This window comes from Xiphias gladius, chromosome 12 (assembly GCF_016859285.1).
Source record: "Xiphias gladius isolate SHS-SW01 ecotype Sanya breed wild chromosome 12, ASM1685928v1, whole genome shotgun sequence".
Taxonomy (NCBI): Eukaryota; Metazoa; Chordata; class Actinopteri; order Istiophoriformes; family Xiphiidae; genus Xiphias; species Xiphias gladius.
This window is the reverse complement of record NC_053411.1, coordinates 18,541,222-18,558,122: the sequence shown is the minus strand read 5'-3', so window position 1 is coordinate 18,558,122 and position 16,901 is coordinate 18,541,222. Positions and strand designations below refer to the sequence as shown.

Genomic DNA, 16,901 nt, shown 5'->3' with positions numbered 1-16,901 from the left:
GCGCAGGCATCTCTGATCACTCACTGATCAGAGATGCTGTTTACATTATACACCCGCAAAGTGAAAACTGGATGAAGCGTGAGCATAATGAAGGCATAGTCAATCGGCTGGTGTCATTGGTTGCTCTCTCTCTCTCTCTCTCTCTTCTCGTCTTTAGGGCTGTTCCCATCCGGCGGTGCCTTGATCTCGGGGCAGACATCGTGGTAACGGGTCGCTGTGTGGATAGCGCTGTGGCACTGGGGCCGCTCATGCACACCGTACGTTCGATAGAAATATGTGCGTCTGTTAGGGCTGTCACCTGTTACTCGAAGAAAACTGCCATTCGAACGTGGGTCAAGAAAAACTGGATATTCAGTCTGTAATCATCTGTTGGAGTTAAGAAAACTCAGTGTATGAGCACTGACGGGGTCAGTTCGCAAAGCTGCGACCATTAGTCGATTGACACAAATAAATCAGCAACTAATTTGATAATCAAATCAGTTGTGTCATTTTGTAAGCACAAATGTTAAACATTTCCTGGCTCCAGCTTCGCAAACGTGAGAATTTGATGCCTTTCTTTGTCATTTACGATAATAAGCTGAAACTTTTTTTTCGTGCGGGGTCGGTCGGACAAAGAAAGACATTGCAACAGGTTATTATTTCCTGACATTATAGAGACCAAACGATTAATTGAGGAAATAATTGGAAGATTAATTGATGATGAAAATGATCACTAGTGACAGGACTACAGTCAGTACCTCTCGTCCCATTCTCGTTTTCTTTGTGTCCCGTTCAAGGGAATTGAATGTGTTGGAGTGTCCAGACAAAGAAGAAATGATGTCAGGAAGTTGAGTATTTACTGGTTGAGGAGAAAAGGTCATTATTGTAGTTTCTGGGATCTTACGTACGACTAATTGCCCCTCGAGATTACAGAAAGTGACGTAAATTGTTGGAGCAAGTGAATTATTTGAGCAAGTTGATTATTTATACAATTTTTTTTTTTTTCCCCAACAAACACCCACGGGGATAAGGGAGAAGTGGCGTGGACAATGTTGCACGGTTTATCCACTTTGCTTCACTGTCAGGAAAGGCTATGTGCGTTATGTTTCACTACAAGTGTGTGTCTTTTTTTTGGTTTTGTTTCCAAAAAGTGACATTTCCGGGGTTTGTTTATTAATGCAAGCTGCCTTTTATAGTGTGTGTGTGTGTGTGTGTGTGTGTGTGTGTGTGAGTGCGTGTGTGAGTGAGAGGAACGTCCAGAAAGAGACAAAGTTCAGGAATGTAACTTCTGTCTGGGTTTTGTATCTTTTGCAGTTTCGATGGGAGAGGAATGACTATGACCTACTTGCAGCTGGGAGGTACACACACACACACACACACACTGCACAGTAACAACAAAACCTACCATTCATACGTCATCATACATGAAGGCTCAAATTTTTGCATCAAGTCAATGTAACAAGCCAAGGTTCATGATGCTACTTCTTCCTGCTCAGCTCCTGTCAGACGTGAATCTTTGGCACCGCTGGGTTCATCTCTCGGTTAAAGGGCCAGTTCACCCCAATGAATAATACCCTCTGGTTGTCTCTATCAGGGCAGATAGGATTGGTTTTATATGTCTTGATATACAGTATCTGTCTCTGAAGTTTCTGTCATTTTTGACTTTCAAACATGACAGGACTGTTACAGATTTAGCCGCGATACTGGCACAATATTCAGCTTGTCTAATGGTGGCGGAGGGGAACCACAAAGCAATTCAACACTTCATAAAAGTCATCTACAGTAAGAGCCTTTGAAAGTTTCCCCAAAATACGGGCTCAGCACAGGGCATCTCTCGTCAGTCCACCTTGGTGGACACTATGAAGTCCATTGCTCTGACTCTATCAAACACTGTACAAACCTGGTCACTGTGTTGCTGCCTTCAGCTGTAAGTAATATTTGTGTGTCTGTATGTGTGTAAATCAGCCTTGCAGGTCACCTGATCGAATGTGGAGCTCAGAGTACAGGTGGAATCTTCACCGACTGGCACAAAGTTCCTGACTGGTAAGAAAGACCCCAAATTTCTCAATGTTGAAGACGAGTATAATTTTCACACCAGTCTGGAAATGTCTGGAGAAAATGCTTTGGTACTTTCCCAGGTCCTGAAACAAACTTTGAGTGCTTTTACAATGAAGAGATTCCCACAGGAGCAGACTGAAAGGAGGAGACATCAGCAGGGCCACAACTCCATTCACTGTACAAATGAAGTATCCAATGAAACGATTGGATAAGTTGAGCAAATACTTGAATCACCGTGTGACAGTCGCCTTACTTCTCTCTCAGGGACAACATGGGTTTCCCGGTGGTGGAGTGTTCCAGCGACGGCTCCTTCATTCTCTCCAAACCGCCCAAAACCGGCGGCCTTGTCTCCTTCGGCACGGTGGCCGAGCAGCTGGTGTACGAGATTGGCGACCCGCGGCGGTACCTGCTGCCCGACGTCACCTGTGACTTCAGCCAGGTGGCCATCAAGGAAGTGCCAGGTACACCGGGCGTGCACGCACACACACACACACACACACACACAGACACACACACACAGACAGTATTGAGGACATGACCACAGGCTGAACTGTCCACTGTTTTCATAACCCTTCAACACTCATCTGGCAACCTAAAACAAACCCGTTTGGATCTTTGTTTTGACCCCTGACTGAACCCTTCATCCCCCCCTGAACCTCCAATAAACTCTTTATCAGCTATTAGTGACTCCCAGAGCGCCTAACTCTCACATGAACTCCAAAATCTTCCCCCGATCCTCTTCTGAACTCTTCCTCACTGATAAGATGCTTAGTTTTTCTTCTTTTTAATAATTAATTCAGAGTTTTTTGATTCGTCGAGAGAGCTACCGAGACCCCCAGAGTTTCGGTCTTACACTTGCAGTCATAACTTACTCGCTCACAGTACTGTTTACATAAATAACCGTCCAAATGATGTATGTGATGTATACAGTTTAAACTATGTGCACTAAATGCTGAATATTTCACAAGTACAACCCTTAACAGAACCAACAACTCATTATTTATGATCTCGGCATGACCCAGCTCTTCACCACGAAAATGGACCAGGTCTGGTGCGCAAGAGCATCCAGCTTAGGGAGTTTAGTTATCTTGCACAAAGCCTGCTTTAAACTGTTAAAACTTAACTTTGTTAAATAAATAGATAAATTCCACTCTAAAAAATATAAATGTAAATATACTGCCACAAAAATACTCGGAGGCAAACAATTTTGTATAATACACCCCCCAAAAACATTAGCGCTATTTAATGTCAAAAATCAGTCAAATCTGAACACACAGGCATGAAATACATATTTTTAGATTAGGTGTGGTTTGAATTTATCAGAGGATATAATTATGTCTGATTCCATCATGACTAAAAATCCAAAAATCATGGAAAAATGTGCTCTTTATGACTTAAAAACCTGCCTGAGAATCATCGCATTTCTAAGTTTTCTTCAGTATTACTGTAACCCAGTGATAGACGTCTGTACATCCATGGGGACATCGCAAACAGGAACTGCTGCAGGCTAATTCGGAGTACTTTTAATGGTACCGGTTTGCCGAAATGTAAACGGATAAAAATATGGCTTCGAGCTGCAGCCTTCAGCTTTTCCACCGACTCCGTGGCGTCATTATACTTACCCCAGAATAGAAGTAAGAAAGAACTGTCCCTGAAGATGTAGGCCGTAGTGCAACTCACGCACAAACTGATGGCGTTTCTGAGCTGCAGCTAGTCCAGAAAATAGCAACGTACCGTGTGTCCTGGTAAAGACATGTAGGGATGTTTCTGAAAGCTTGTGAATAAACAAGCCACAATATATTTTAGTCATTTGATTATTGAGTTTTAGTTTAGTTTTGATAGAAAAAACATTTTACATGTTAGTTGTTTTTTTGTTTTTTTTCCATCCTGGTTTCATCAATTAAAGATAAGTTGTCAATGAATCTTTTTTGTGAAGACTCAGTAATTGAAAATGTTGCCGTTAAAATCACATGCAGTTCAGACGTGCTCAGGGAGACACTTAAACCGTCCACCTCCGCTTGAGGCAGCTTTTGTCTCTTCTGCAACGAAATGTTCCGTAACAATGTGGGAGCTCTGGATCCACTCTGGGATGTGACCTTGTTGCTAAAAGTGTAAATATTTCAGTCTAATTGAGCTCCAGTTGAACCCCTCAGCCCTGTTTGACCTCTTCATGACCCATCTCTCTTATCAGTTGCTTATTTTTTTAACATGAAGGAGCCGGGAACGTGAACTGGAGATGAACCGGTGGAGAGTCTGTAGTCCGGTTCAAGCCGGGGTGAACAAAGTGTTTTGAGCACACTGAGGGGGATGTCAGGAGGTGAAAGATGGTGATGGTGTTGAGAGAAGATGAGTGGAGAAGAGGACAGAGTGAGAGCCAAAGACATCTTTGTCCTTTTCCGTATATTTAAGGAGAACAGGGTCAAAGTGCAGTTACAGAAAGTGTCTTGTTTCGGGCCGCAGGGTCAGTTAATGTGGTTTTTGAACCGTCCCTTTCTCAAAATGTTTACTTCCTTGCACTTTATAAGAAGTCGGGACCAGATTCTTTGCAGGAGGCATCTTTGACCATTAGTGTTGACATCTAGTGTACAGTGTAAGTGGTCAGGATGCCATTGCAGTCAGGCCATTCCACCTAGAAGCATCTAAAAGCATAAAATGTAGAGCTTCCATATTTAATGGCCTAAAACCAGATTTTTTATTCCATCTGTTTTCTAAAGCAAAGTGTTTGTTACTTGCATTTTGACCATCAGTTTTGAAAATTACAATGAGAAAATGTGATCAGTTACAAATTAGATTTTTCATTACTTTTACTTTTGGAAAAAATAATTCCTTTACTAAATGTCACGAGCCGATCTGAGACACAGAGTCTACGTTCGGGGAACATTATTGAGTGTTGGTCACATGCGTTTTGGCCCAAAATCGCTGTAGTTTTTCGTGTAAAACAAAGAAAATAGATGTAAAAATATGCTTTGGGTCAGACCGTGTGGACGGCTGTATTGATTGAAATAGATGTATCTATTCCGTCAGACGTGACTGGAAAACGCAGCTGAAATGACGCCCTCACTATCGCAACGGGGCTGATCCGGGCACATTTTAATGGATCGGTATCAGCTAAAATAAAGCCGATCCAAGTCCGATCTGTACCGTGTCTTGTCCGCCTCAGCCTGCTGGCGTTGCAGCGCCGCTCTGCTTTACCACAGCCGGACTCTACAGTGCAGCATTTCACTCGTATATGTGAGTGAAAATTAGTGTTTTAAATGTGAAAAATTATTCGGATGCAACGCTGCGAGTTATCTGTCTTTGTTATTATGACAGCTCAGAGTAGAAAACATCCAGGTAGCAGCTTCGTATGTTCATCATATCAACTGTCACTACTGATGAGAGGCCAACATTAAGCTGGTTTGTTGTCTGCTTTGTGTGTCTGTGCTCAGTCAAACATCATTTGACAGGAAAGAAGCCGCTTTTAAGTTAATTGATTATTAGTCTAGTGAATAAAATGTTAAAAAAAATTGTGAAAACTGTCAGATCATCAATCCAAAACCCAAACATATTCAGTTTACAGTGATATAAAACAGAGAAAAGCAGCGAGTCCTTATGTGTGAGAAGTCGGAGAAGGAGAACATTTTGCCTGATAAATGGGTTATTGATAATGAAAAGTTAGTGACATTTATTTTTTTCGTGATGCTCAAATTGTTCCCTAAAGTGTGTGTGTGTGTGTGTGTGTGTGCGTGTGTGTGCGCATTTACAGGTGTAGAAGGAGGAGCTGTCAGAGTGACCGGGGCGAGAGGCCTCGCTCCTTCACGTGACTACAAGGTAAAACAGCGTCATCACCGTCCGCTGAGCGAATGACGGGCTCAGAATGACCATGTTTTTTTTTGTTTTCAGGATTTAACCAGTGGAGTCTGTTTTTTTTTTTTTTATGTTCCCATTTTGATGTTTTATCAAATTAAAGTTCCACACATTTAACACACATTTAACTTCTTTGATTCGATAGTATTTTTAACTTTTTGCGCCTGGAACAAAGGAAGCCTTTCTGCTCCTCCTCCAACCTTTTCCCCAGGTGTGTGCGACCTACATGGACGGTTTCAGAGCCACAGCGGTGTGTCCGGTCGGAGGACCGAGGGCAGCGGAAAAGGCCAGACGAACGGCAGACGGCATCATCAAACGGTAAGTGCAAGAGACGGGACCTTCTGCGTGTGGATGCCGGCTCTGAGCTTGATGGACGTAAGAATAATGTGTTTATGTGTAGGACGAAGCGTATGTATAAACAGCTGGGGCTGGAAGATTTCAGCGCCGTCAACATCCAGGTCCTCGGAGCCGAGGACACTTATGGTGCCGGCGCTCACACCAAGGTGAAACAGACACACACACACACACCAATATTAAAACCCATTATCTCAAACACCGTTATTCAGCAGGTATTTCTCAAAACTTTTATTAGTGACATCCATAAAAGAGCAAGTTAATGCCCCGTTTCAACTTGAACACAAACCAAAATCGATCTTTTAACTTGTCTCTCTGCTGGTTTCTCTCCCTCTCTCTTTTCTCTTCTCCCCTCTCCTCATCCGTTCTCTGCATCCACCCATCCCTCCGTCATTAACACCAGAAGCAGGTCGGGGTCACAGTTAAACCTGTGTCAAGCCTCTAAACTCTCCCTCCTTCAGTTTTTCTTTGAATTGGACACACACTGTCTCCTCATGCCTCCATCTCTTCATCCATTCTAAACTTCTCCTGCAGCAGAAGCGGGTCAGGGTCAGAGTTAAGCCTGTTTCACGCCACTGATCTCCCCTAAACTTTTTCCTTCCCACTTTTTCATCCTTTTTTTAAAACTTTTCTCTCCACGTCTTCCTCTCCTCCTTCCTTTTTTCTGTCCCTGTCTTAAGTCCATGCCTTCCCTTTCTTCAGCACTTTCCCACTCCTCGTTGATTTCTTTGTTGTTCTCCTCTCCATCTTCTCCCTTCTGTTCATGTTTTACTGATTCTTGGAGGCAGGAGGAAGTTAAACAGGTTTCAGGTACATTTCAGCAATAATGATACCACATGGATATCCAACTTAGCAATCTGTCATTTCTGTTATAGTCCATAATGGTTTGTTGTATCTGTGTGTGTGTGTGCAGGGCTCCAGAGAGGCAGTGATCTGGATGGCCGTCCACCACAAACAGAAGAAAGCTCTTGAAATCTTCTCCAGAGAAATAGCTCCAGCAGGGACCGGCATGGGTACGACAAACACACACATGCTCTTTCTTTAAACCCTATTAACCCCCACCCAACTCCATAAAAAGCGTCTTCACAAGTAACTGAAAATCCGCCGTGTGCTCTGTGTGGTTTTCTGTGAAACTCAGTGTGTTTTCACAATTCAGTAGAATTATGTATGTAGTATGTAGGGATTCACACTGGAAAATGAAGTAAATGAGGTTGAAAACACCACTCTGCATAATAAAATTGCTTGATTTTTAATTTGAGTTTTTCAACAGTCCGGCATCAGATCTTATTTATGCTAATCAGATAAATTATGACTCACTTACGTCTTTAGTCTCAATAAATATCCCACAAAACTGGAAAGTTGCAGTGACGCAAAATTTTGTGCCCCCGACGGTAATCTACAGCAGGCTTAGTAAAGATTCCACTTAGTCTTGTTTAGAGCTGTAGAGAGTCGATCAACAGAAGACCAGTCGGCAACTACTTTGATAAAGGATTCGTCGTTCTGAGTAACTTTTTATTTTAAGACAAAAACGTCAAGATTTTCAGATTTTAGTTTCTCAAATGTGAATTTCCACGTTTCTTTAGTCTTCTGTGATAGTAAACATAATCTCTTTGAGGTCTGGACTGTTCATTGGACAAAACAAGACATCTGAGGTTGTGAACTTGGGCTGTGGGAAATTTGGAAGGACCCTTTTTCACCATTTTTTCTCACATTCTATTGACCAAAACGGCTACTCGATTGATTGATTGAGAAAAGTTGTTAGTTGCCGCTGTAGTTTTGTTAAATGCTGAACTTTCAAGTTCTGTTTTTGCAGTAGCTCTCCGTACTTGCAGCTTGATTGACGTCCCTCAGCACATTTCCATCCAGTACAGAACAGTGGAGTGTGTTGACTTCTCGCGTACTAATTGCCAATATACTAATGCAAGTGGGCATTTTGACTCGCTGGTGGCGCCGTCCGGTCACCAGAGATGTTAGGGTTGGTCCTCTGGAGATCATAAATATTAATATCTCAACCGAATTTCATTCAGTACATCCCAAAGTCTAAAAGTGGCCGAAAGTCTGAAACATGTTGCTATTGTTACACTGACATTGTTAAGGATCCATGAGTTAACTGGATCTTGTCCTCGGTGCTTTCAGGCCTGAACATCTCTGTAGGAAAAAATGAAAACATGTAGCACTCCCCTGCTCGTACAGAGGCTGAACTCTGCTGCACGTGGTTTATTAATGTCTATTCCTCCTCATCACACACACACACACACACGCAGAGTAAAGTGGGAGTATTCCTCAGCTGGCTGCAGGCCGTGTGTTGCTGGAGATAAGGAGGGTTGTGACCTCCTGAACCAGATTTGAATTTTGTTTATGGTGACCAGTTCAGCTCGACCACACACACACCGACGCACTCGGCGTGAACTCGGTGTGACTCTGGCGAGTGCTGATTCACGCTGTCAGTGTTGTTGCAAGTAGGAGGGGAAGCTGAGCTGAACTCAGACCAGCTGCTATACCTGATAAAACTACAAAGATTATCGTATTTTTTAAAAGTGACTAGAAAACTGAGACTTTGTTTGCTTATCTTTCCTTCTTTCCTCCTCTCATCCCTTCCTTGTTCTCTCGCTTTTTCGACACTCACAGCTCCTGGACTCACAGGCATAGTGGGCGGACGTCCCAGAGTGTGAGTTAAAATATGTGTTTACTCCCGGGAAGCTGAAATGTTTCCTTACCCTCAAACAACAACCAACCCCTTCATCAAAAATATAGAACAAAGCATCAGAGTGTTAGTGAATAAAGTGGCGGGTGTGAGCAGTGATTCACAAGCCAGCGTTTGTTCACTATAAATAACAATATCAGAGAATAACATCATCATATTTTCAGTGTTACTTCATCCTGTCTTCATGGTTTCCAGGTCTCCTGTTCTGAAGCCGTTCTTCTTCTTACACCCCAAAACTCAGCTGAAGGTGAGTTTGATCTATTTAAAGAAAAACAGCAACAGAGGAAAACTGTCTCAACACTTTTTGGGTGTTGGGGAAATTCTAACAAAGGAGGAACTTAATGAGTCAGAAAGTATGAAAAAGATGGTGTCAACCAAATTTATGTGAAATATGGTCAGTAAATCGCATGTGACACAACAGTAGTGACAGTTTGTCAGCTACTTAGATTTAATCTCAGTCCTCAGATAAAACATTGGTGTTAATTTTAGTCGTATTTAGTCAACCTCAACCTTTTTAGTCAGTTTCAAGTCGACTAAAACTCCGGACATTCTAACTTAATTTTAGTCAAAGAAAACCATAAACATTTCGTCTGGTTATAATCGATGAAAGGGTTTATGTTTTTTTTTTTTTTTTTTTTTTTTTGGTTTTTTAATTTTAGAATATGTGGCCAAAAGTTGTTAAATTTAAAATGCAGTTCTGCTTGGTGGCACTTAAATCAGTCAAATCTTAATGTTTGAAGGCAGCTCTCCACTGCCTACTCTCAACTCACCCGCTTGGTGAAAGTGTAAAGATTCTGTACAACCAATATTTGAAGAGGTTTTATATCTGTTGCATACTAATTTTGAGAAATGGGAAAGTTGGGCATAATCGAAACTTGACTGAAACTTTTTGTTTTTTTTTTCGTTCATTTCTTCTTCCACACATTGTCCTTACGTAGATACACTCTACGATTTTATCCACAAAAGTGCCAAAAACGATAAGCGTTGATCTCTGTGCAGGTGGACATTTACATCGGCGGAGAGTTGGTGGAGTCACTTTCAGAGGTGGGACCAGACACACCAGAGCAAGAAGCCCCTGTCGCATCAGCACAGGACGTACCTGATATGGGTACGTAAACACACAACCATTCATTTTGTTATTTTCTGTGTAATGAACTATGAGCACTTTTCAAAGAGAAGATGACTGATAACCCGGTTTTAGGTTAGTGTCACCTGTCAGTCAACTGCTAATAGGACATGAAGCATTAGTACTGTTGCCGTGGGTACCTGCAGGTTGATATAATTTGAGCTGTTGAAATGGACTATAATAGACAGACACCTTACAGCCAATCAGAGACCAGAATTCTCTAGTGCCGTGGCTGGTTTAGCTAAGAGTTGGGATATTCTGGGAGTCCTTGAGTAGTCCAGAAAGGTCCTGGAGATTCTTCTAGAGGTCCTTGGAGAGGTTCTACGGGGCCTTCAAAAATTTCCAGGAGTCGTTGAGGGGTTCCAGATGTCAATTAAGAGGTTCCAGTATTATTATTATTTTTTAGGAATTTTAGGGAGTTTTAATGTTCCTTAAATTGGTTCCAAAGATCCTTTGGGGGGGTCAAAATAGTCCTTGAGAAGGTTCCAGGGGTCTTTCAGTCGGTTTATGGTCCTCATGGAATTTCCTTGGGCTCTTGAAAACTTTGAACTTTAAAGGGGTTCTTGGGGGGTTCAAAATGGTTCAAGGAGTCTTTGCATGAGCTCAAATAGTCCTCTAGGGCGCTCCATGGGTCCTTGATGGGGTACAAATGGTCCATGATTGGGCTTGGATGCTTATTGAGGGGTTCCAAGGTTTCCTGAGGGGGCTTAAATGGTCCTTGAGGAGGTTCCGGGGATCCTTGAGAGGACACAAATGGTGCTTCAGGAGGTTCCAGGGGTCCCCAAGGAAAACGTAACTGGTCCTTGATTGTTGTCAAATGGTGCGTGAGAGGCTCCAGACTCCTTGATGTGGCTCAAATGGTCCTTAAGTAGGCTTCAGTGGTGTTTGAAGTGTTCCAGGAGGCTTTGAGGAGGCTCAAATGATCTTTGAGGAGGTTCCACACTGAACTCATATGGGTTTTAAGGGGTAAAAGAGGTCCTTTTGTGGCACTAATGGTCCTTACATATATTTAATAGCTCCTTGAAGAGGTTTTTGGAGCCCTTGCAGGGGCTCCGTGGGTCTTTTGTAACATTCAAAGGGTCCTTGAGTGATACAACAACTAACAGTGACCTACCAGAGCTACTGTATGTTTGAAGTGGCCGCATACATTTTTAAAAGCACATGCCAGCCAATCAGAAACTGGTATTTTCTGTGTCTGGGATAAACAGTAATTAAATTATGTGTTTAAGGCTTATTGCTCAGCCTTAAATCTCATAGTATGATCATTTATTTTTAATTATTATTAATAAACAGAAAAATGAGTTAGACACTAGATAGACTTGTTACTGAAGTCTGCCTACAGGGGGCGACAGTCTCCCATGTCACATTTATAACCATGGAACAATCAACAGGAAAACCAGATCCACTTCTACATCACTGGACATTAACAAAGCATCAAAATAAACACGATATAAAAATTCACACAAACAGCTCATTAACACACTACAACAGGCAGATTTTCATCTCAGTCAGGGGCTGGAAGAAACAATTCAGACCTCCACGGCCACACAGGATTACCATGAAGTGTGTGTGTGTGTGTGTGTGTGTGTGTGTGTGTGTGTGTGGATCTCGTATTCCTGGAGAACACAAGCTGTGCCACTTTTTCCTCCTTTCACCAACGCTTTCCTTAAATGGCTCTGCAAAGTACTTACTCACACACACTCACTCACAAGTACAAACACACAAGCGCACACACACACACACACACACACACACACACACACTCAGCAGAGTTTAGGACACTCTTGCACAGGAGCAAAGAAACTAAAGTTATTTACAAATCCAAAGAGAACAGAAATTGTAGTAAACAAAAAAGCAAGTTAACACACAACACACACAAACACACACACGCATAATGATGCACACGCACGTACACACACAGAGTCCTGGCTTCTTCCCCTACCTTCACATTCCTGGCTGAAAACAGGAAGGCCTCTCCAATCACAAAAACCAAACCAAGAGAATAAAAAGATTCAAATAAAGGAAGGAAAGACGGTGTTCCTGCTTTTAATAATTATTCACCTGGTTTTATTTTAAAATTCAAAGTCATTGAGCAACTTTAGCTGTGATTTATCCCCATATTTTTCATTTTTGATGATAGCATCTGCACAGAAAACACACTTTAATGAGAAGGAGAGGTCAAAAATGAGCAAACAATGAATGAATGCTTGTTTACATGTCTGCCCGTCTGTGTCTATGGAAGCAGGCACAAGTAATGGTCCTTGAGGGTGTTTTAGGGGTTCCTGAAGAGGTTTCTGGAGTCTTCTAGGTTCTAGGGGTCCTTAAGGAGGCTCAGATGGTCCTTGAGGGGTTCAAAGTGTCCTTGATGGGGCTCAGATTTTTCCTGTGGAGGTTCTGGGATCCTCCTCATGGGTCAAATCCTGCTTGTGGAGGTTCCAGGGGTCCCTCACTAGGCTTACATGATCCTTGAGGAGGTTCCAGACAAGATTCCTTGACAAGACTCATCTGGTCTTAACGGGCACCAAGGTTCCTTGACAAGACTCATATTGTACTTAAGAGAGCTTGAATAGTGCTCGAGGGGTCATTGTGTGGGTACAAATGTACCTTGATGAGTTCTACAGGGCCTTGAAGAGGGTCAGATTGTCTTTCAGTAGATTCCAGGATTCCAGTGTGTTACGAGTCTTTAAGGGGTTACAGAGGTCCTTGAATGGGCTCAAATGGTCTGTCATGAGGTTCCAGCGGCCCCTTGACAAAGCATGTGATCTTTAAGGGGGTTCCGGGGATCCTTGAAAAGCCTCATATGGTCTTTAAAGGGTTAGGGGGTTCCTTGTGGGGTGCAAAAAGTCCTTGAGGGCATTTTAAGGTGCATTGAAGAGGTTTCTGGAGGTTTTTTTTTTTTTTTTTGGTAATTATAATTTTAACCAAAAAGCTACACCGTGAAGTTTGGAACTGACTTCTTAGCAAAAGTGAATTTTGATTTCAGTTCACATTTTTTTGCATTTGCAATTCACTCCGTCGTTATTTGTTTTAGTCTACGAGCGGAGAAAGTGAAAGTCTTTCACAGTTTCTGTCTTCAGGTTCAGTTTGTTTATCCAGAGGACATCGATGGCACAGATTTCCCTGCAGTTGCATATGTGGTGAATTACTTTTTCAGAGTCTCTTGTTCTGATGAACACATGCACATACAGAAAAGAAAAGACCACATTACCCCACCTGAAAAATAAATAAACAGCAAAAACGCTGCCAGCCCTGAACTGAGTTGCATTAGAATAAACCAGGCCACTGGAGGGAGAGTCTTAAAAGCCTGATTGTGTGTTTGCCTCTGTCACCGTTGGCTGAGCCAAACAAACACATTTGAAGGCAGTATTGGTTTTCTGGTCTCTGTCCAGACCTGCCCAGCGGACCACACAGCTACAGACTGGAAGAACTGGCCTACACGAGGAGCGGAGACAAAGGAGACTCGGCCAACATCGGTGAGAAACACGTCAAAGCTAAGATGTAAGATTGTTGTAAATATAGACCTGCGACGAGACACAGACCTGATTCAGGCCGGATGACATCAATGTCCTCGGTCCCCTTCACATCCGAAAATGACAGGTAGTCACAACCACAAGTCGTACTCGAATATGGAAGCACATCGTCACTCCCTGAAAGGTTACAGTTTGTTTTTTACTTGTATTTTATTGCAATTTGACGTGAAAGTTGTAAAAAGTTCTGACAAGATTTGACATTTTAACTGGGGTGTGTAGACTTTTCATATCCACTACAGCTGGTGCGTGTTGTCCTCTCTCTCTTTAGGCGTGATAGCTCGTCATCCCCTCTTCTTCCCCTACCTGAAGAAACACCTGACGACTTCTGCGGTGGAGGAATACTTCTCCCACCTCATCCAGCCGGGAGTTCGCAACGCCGTCACAAGGTGAGCAGCGGAAGAGGGTGGTGAGGGGGGGGGCACTGTTTGAGAGAGGAAGAAAAAGACAAAAGCAAAGGATTTTTTTTTCAGCAGTGATTCTGTTGTACGTGCGTCTGTGGAGGAAAAGCTTAAAACGATGTTAGAATGGTTACAGGCAGGGTCATTCATGTTCACCCACCCTGTCACGGGGGTGTTAATTTTGACACGTGAAGGGCTCTGGGGGTGCAGACAGCCGTGGTAATAAACGTCAACGAATAAAATGCCTCAACACAGAAAATAACTTTTATCGGACATAAATAGAAATAGATAGTATAAACTTAATGAACCAGTCTTTCTGAAAAATCACACATCCACATCGTTTGTGCACATTTGTATGAACAAGACAAACATTTTTGCTTCATTAAATCTCAGGTTATGAGCATCACACGTCAGATAAATATATGATATCTTGAGAAATAGTGCAGCACAGATGTTTGTTTTTCTTGCACAAATGTAACTAATATAAACTCTCAATACATGAAATATTCAGTCAAATAAAGAAAACAAAATATATGAAAATATTTTTACTTATAGAATTACGCAATTCAAAAAACATTCCTCTAGGGCTGTTTTATTCAAAATTCAAAAGTTTGTTCAAACGTGGGGAAAAACTTCAACAATAGAGCCGTAATGAGCTGTTTGACTTTAAAACTTACAGTATGCAAGCACCCACTGAGTAGCCTGTGACCTATCAGTAAACTGAGCTGATCAATAACTAGAGACCATCTTGCGATGGGATCACACCAGCCGCACTGCCAAATCTCTGCGTGTGTGCGTGTGTGTGTGAGGTTAAGTGTAAGTGTGTTTTGTTTTTTTGTGTAAAAGAGGATGTGGTTATGTTTGTGTGTGCATGCCTCTTTCAGGCAACTGAGACAACAGACACTTCTGCCTCCTCCACCCAGCTCTCAGAGATTTCGGCACGCACGCACACACAGAGCAGCAGCAATTAGCAACTGTGGTCAGTGTAATCACTGTCAGACGTCGGCCTTCAGCAACAAGACACAACGGGGCAGGAACACGGCGAAAAACAAAACAAACGGTCTGCAGGCAAACAGATATTAGTCACGACGAAGCCTGAGAGATGTTTCACATAACACAAACACAGAGGAAATGCAGCTAGCATGAGACTCAAGCTGTAGGAAAACCACACTGACCTCCTCCATGTTTGTTTTCTTCATCTTCTCTCAGTTGAGCACATGCCAGCACGACTCCTCGCTTCATGCTGCAGACTGTGAGCTCTGGTTTGACTCTTTAATTTCCGGGTCTATCTTTCTATCATAGTTTTCATACTTTTCATATTTTAACTAATTCCTGTTAGTCCAGGATTTAACTCATCAAGCTGCAACTCACTATTTTCATCCATTTCCATTAATAAAACACAACTGACTGTGTCTCTACAGGCTCATAGTTGGTGGTTGTATTGCGTTAAATATCCCTGATTTTACAGAATTTTAAACCCACAAAGGCCTGAGCTTTTCTCTACATTTATTCTGCTAACCCTGTTTTACTGTAACACACAGTTCAAGGTAGCTATATGATTTAAATAATCCACACTAGTTACAGAATACTGGTAATATACTGCAGACACAATGCCTTCTTTCCACTACAACAGTTTAAGTTAAATGTGCAGTTCTTCTTATTTTGACTCAGGTTAAAAATGTTCTTCATGATCACTTACAAATCGTTTTTAATCCTTGTTAGATGAATTACAAATACACTTTTGTACCGTAGGATGATGTTCGGACTGAGTAACGGTCGTGCACCAGCGTGGTACACAGCAAAACGAGCTCTCGCTGAACGCAGGCTGAACGATCAGCCACACAAACGTCCTGCTCCTGGGGCCAATTCATGGTTTCCGCCTCCGTGTGGCCGCATGGGTCCGCATGACAGAAATGTCGTCATCTGCTCAGGCCGGCGAGGATCCGTGAGGACCCCTGTGCAGATTTTCCATAGCAGCCCTAAAAAACCGAGACCGCGCAGACTGTCGGCGTGCCGACCGCGCATGCACCCGGAAATGAAACTAGTGAACCATATGTACCAACGTCATTCGTCGTTTGACCCATTGTCATCAAACGATCACACAGTTATTTTTATGTTTTTTATGTTTTTTTTTCTTTTGAAAAAAAAAGAAAAAAAACTTTATCAGGAGATCGCCTCGTGTTTTCAAGGATGCATGTGTGGAATGTGTCCGCGTACGCATACCAGAATCCCGCATGGGTCCAATTTTGCAAATCTGCATCCGCAGAGCTCGGTAACGGAACCGACCAGTTACACGTACCCGTAACGTTAATTAAACAAAGTGGCTAAAAACTCACTCGCTTTAAAACTCATCCAGGTTGTATTTGCGCAGGGGCTCGCGTGATGGCTGGTCTGGCGTTATCCGCCATTTTGCGTCATCAGTCAGCTGAATTCTTGGTTCTGAGATGATGATGATGATGATGATTTGAGGGGTGAGAGCTGTCGTGGGCATCATCGCAGTTAATTAGGTTTGATTAACAAAAAATTGGGCTGGTTTGGATGTTTAACAAAATTTCGCCTTTATTTGAATTTCTGTTTAATTTTTTTGTTCTCATGTTTGTTTCACCCGCTGCATTTAGTTCTTCGTTACCCGTACCTGTGTATTAATATACACTTTTTTTTTTTTTTTTACCCGTTTTTTTACCACTTAATTTTTGCACGTTACCTATTGGTACCCGACCGGGTGCAGGACCATGACACACACCTGATTGTAGGACGTATAGAAGCGTGTCCGCGGTATGCATCCTTCCTGGAGGCTTTAGAGAGAAGGAGCATCATATTTCCCCGCAAGGCCTTCTTTTCTTCCTTCCAATGATATAAAACTGTTCCCATTTTGGAAAAGCGCACTAAACAGTTTTCTTGCCGAG

At 42.5% G+C, this 16,901-nt stretch overlaps 1 protein-coding gene across 1 annotated transcript in view; it reads left to right on the top strand.

Annotated features, from left to right (window-relative positions):
- lratb.1 (lecithin retinol acyltransferase b, tandem duplicate 1) overlaps positions 1-16,901 on the top strand; it is a 31,881-nt gene that overhangs the window by 3,656 nt on the left and 11,324 nt on the right. Inside the window, exons 6-18 of the mRNA XM_040140742.1 lie at positions 158-257; positions 1,294-1,337; positions 1,945-2,022; positions 2,302-2,498; positions 5,783-5,847; positions 6,095-6,201; positions 6,284-6,386; positions 7,151-7,250; positions 8,866-8,905; positions 9,137-9,188; positions 9,941-10,049; positions 13,457-13,540; positions 13,866-13,983. Of these exons, the coding sequence (XP_039996676.1) occupies positions 158-257; positions 1,294-1,337; positions 1,945-2,022; positions 2,302-2,498; positions 5,783-5,847; positions 6,095-6,201; positions 6,284-6,386; positions 7,151-7,250; positions 8,866-8,905; positions 9,137-9,188; positions 9,941-10,049; positions 13,457-13,540; positions 13,866-13,983 (1,197 nt within the window). The remainder of the gene's footprint in view (positions 1-157; positions 258-1,293; positions 1,338-1,944; positions 2,023-2,301; positions 2,499-5,782; positions 5,848-6,094; positions 6,202-6,283; positions 6,387-7,150; positions 7,251-8,865; positions 8,906-9,136; positions 9,189-9,940; positions 10,050-13,456; positions 13,541-13,865; positions 13,984-16,901) is intronic.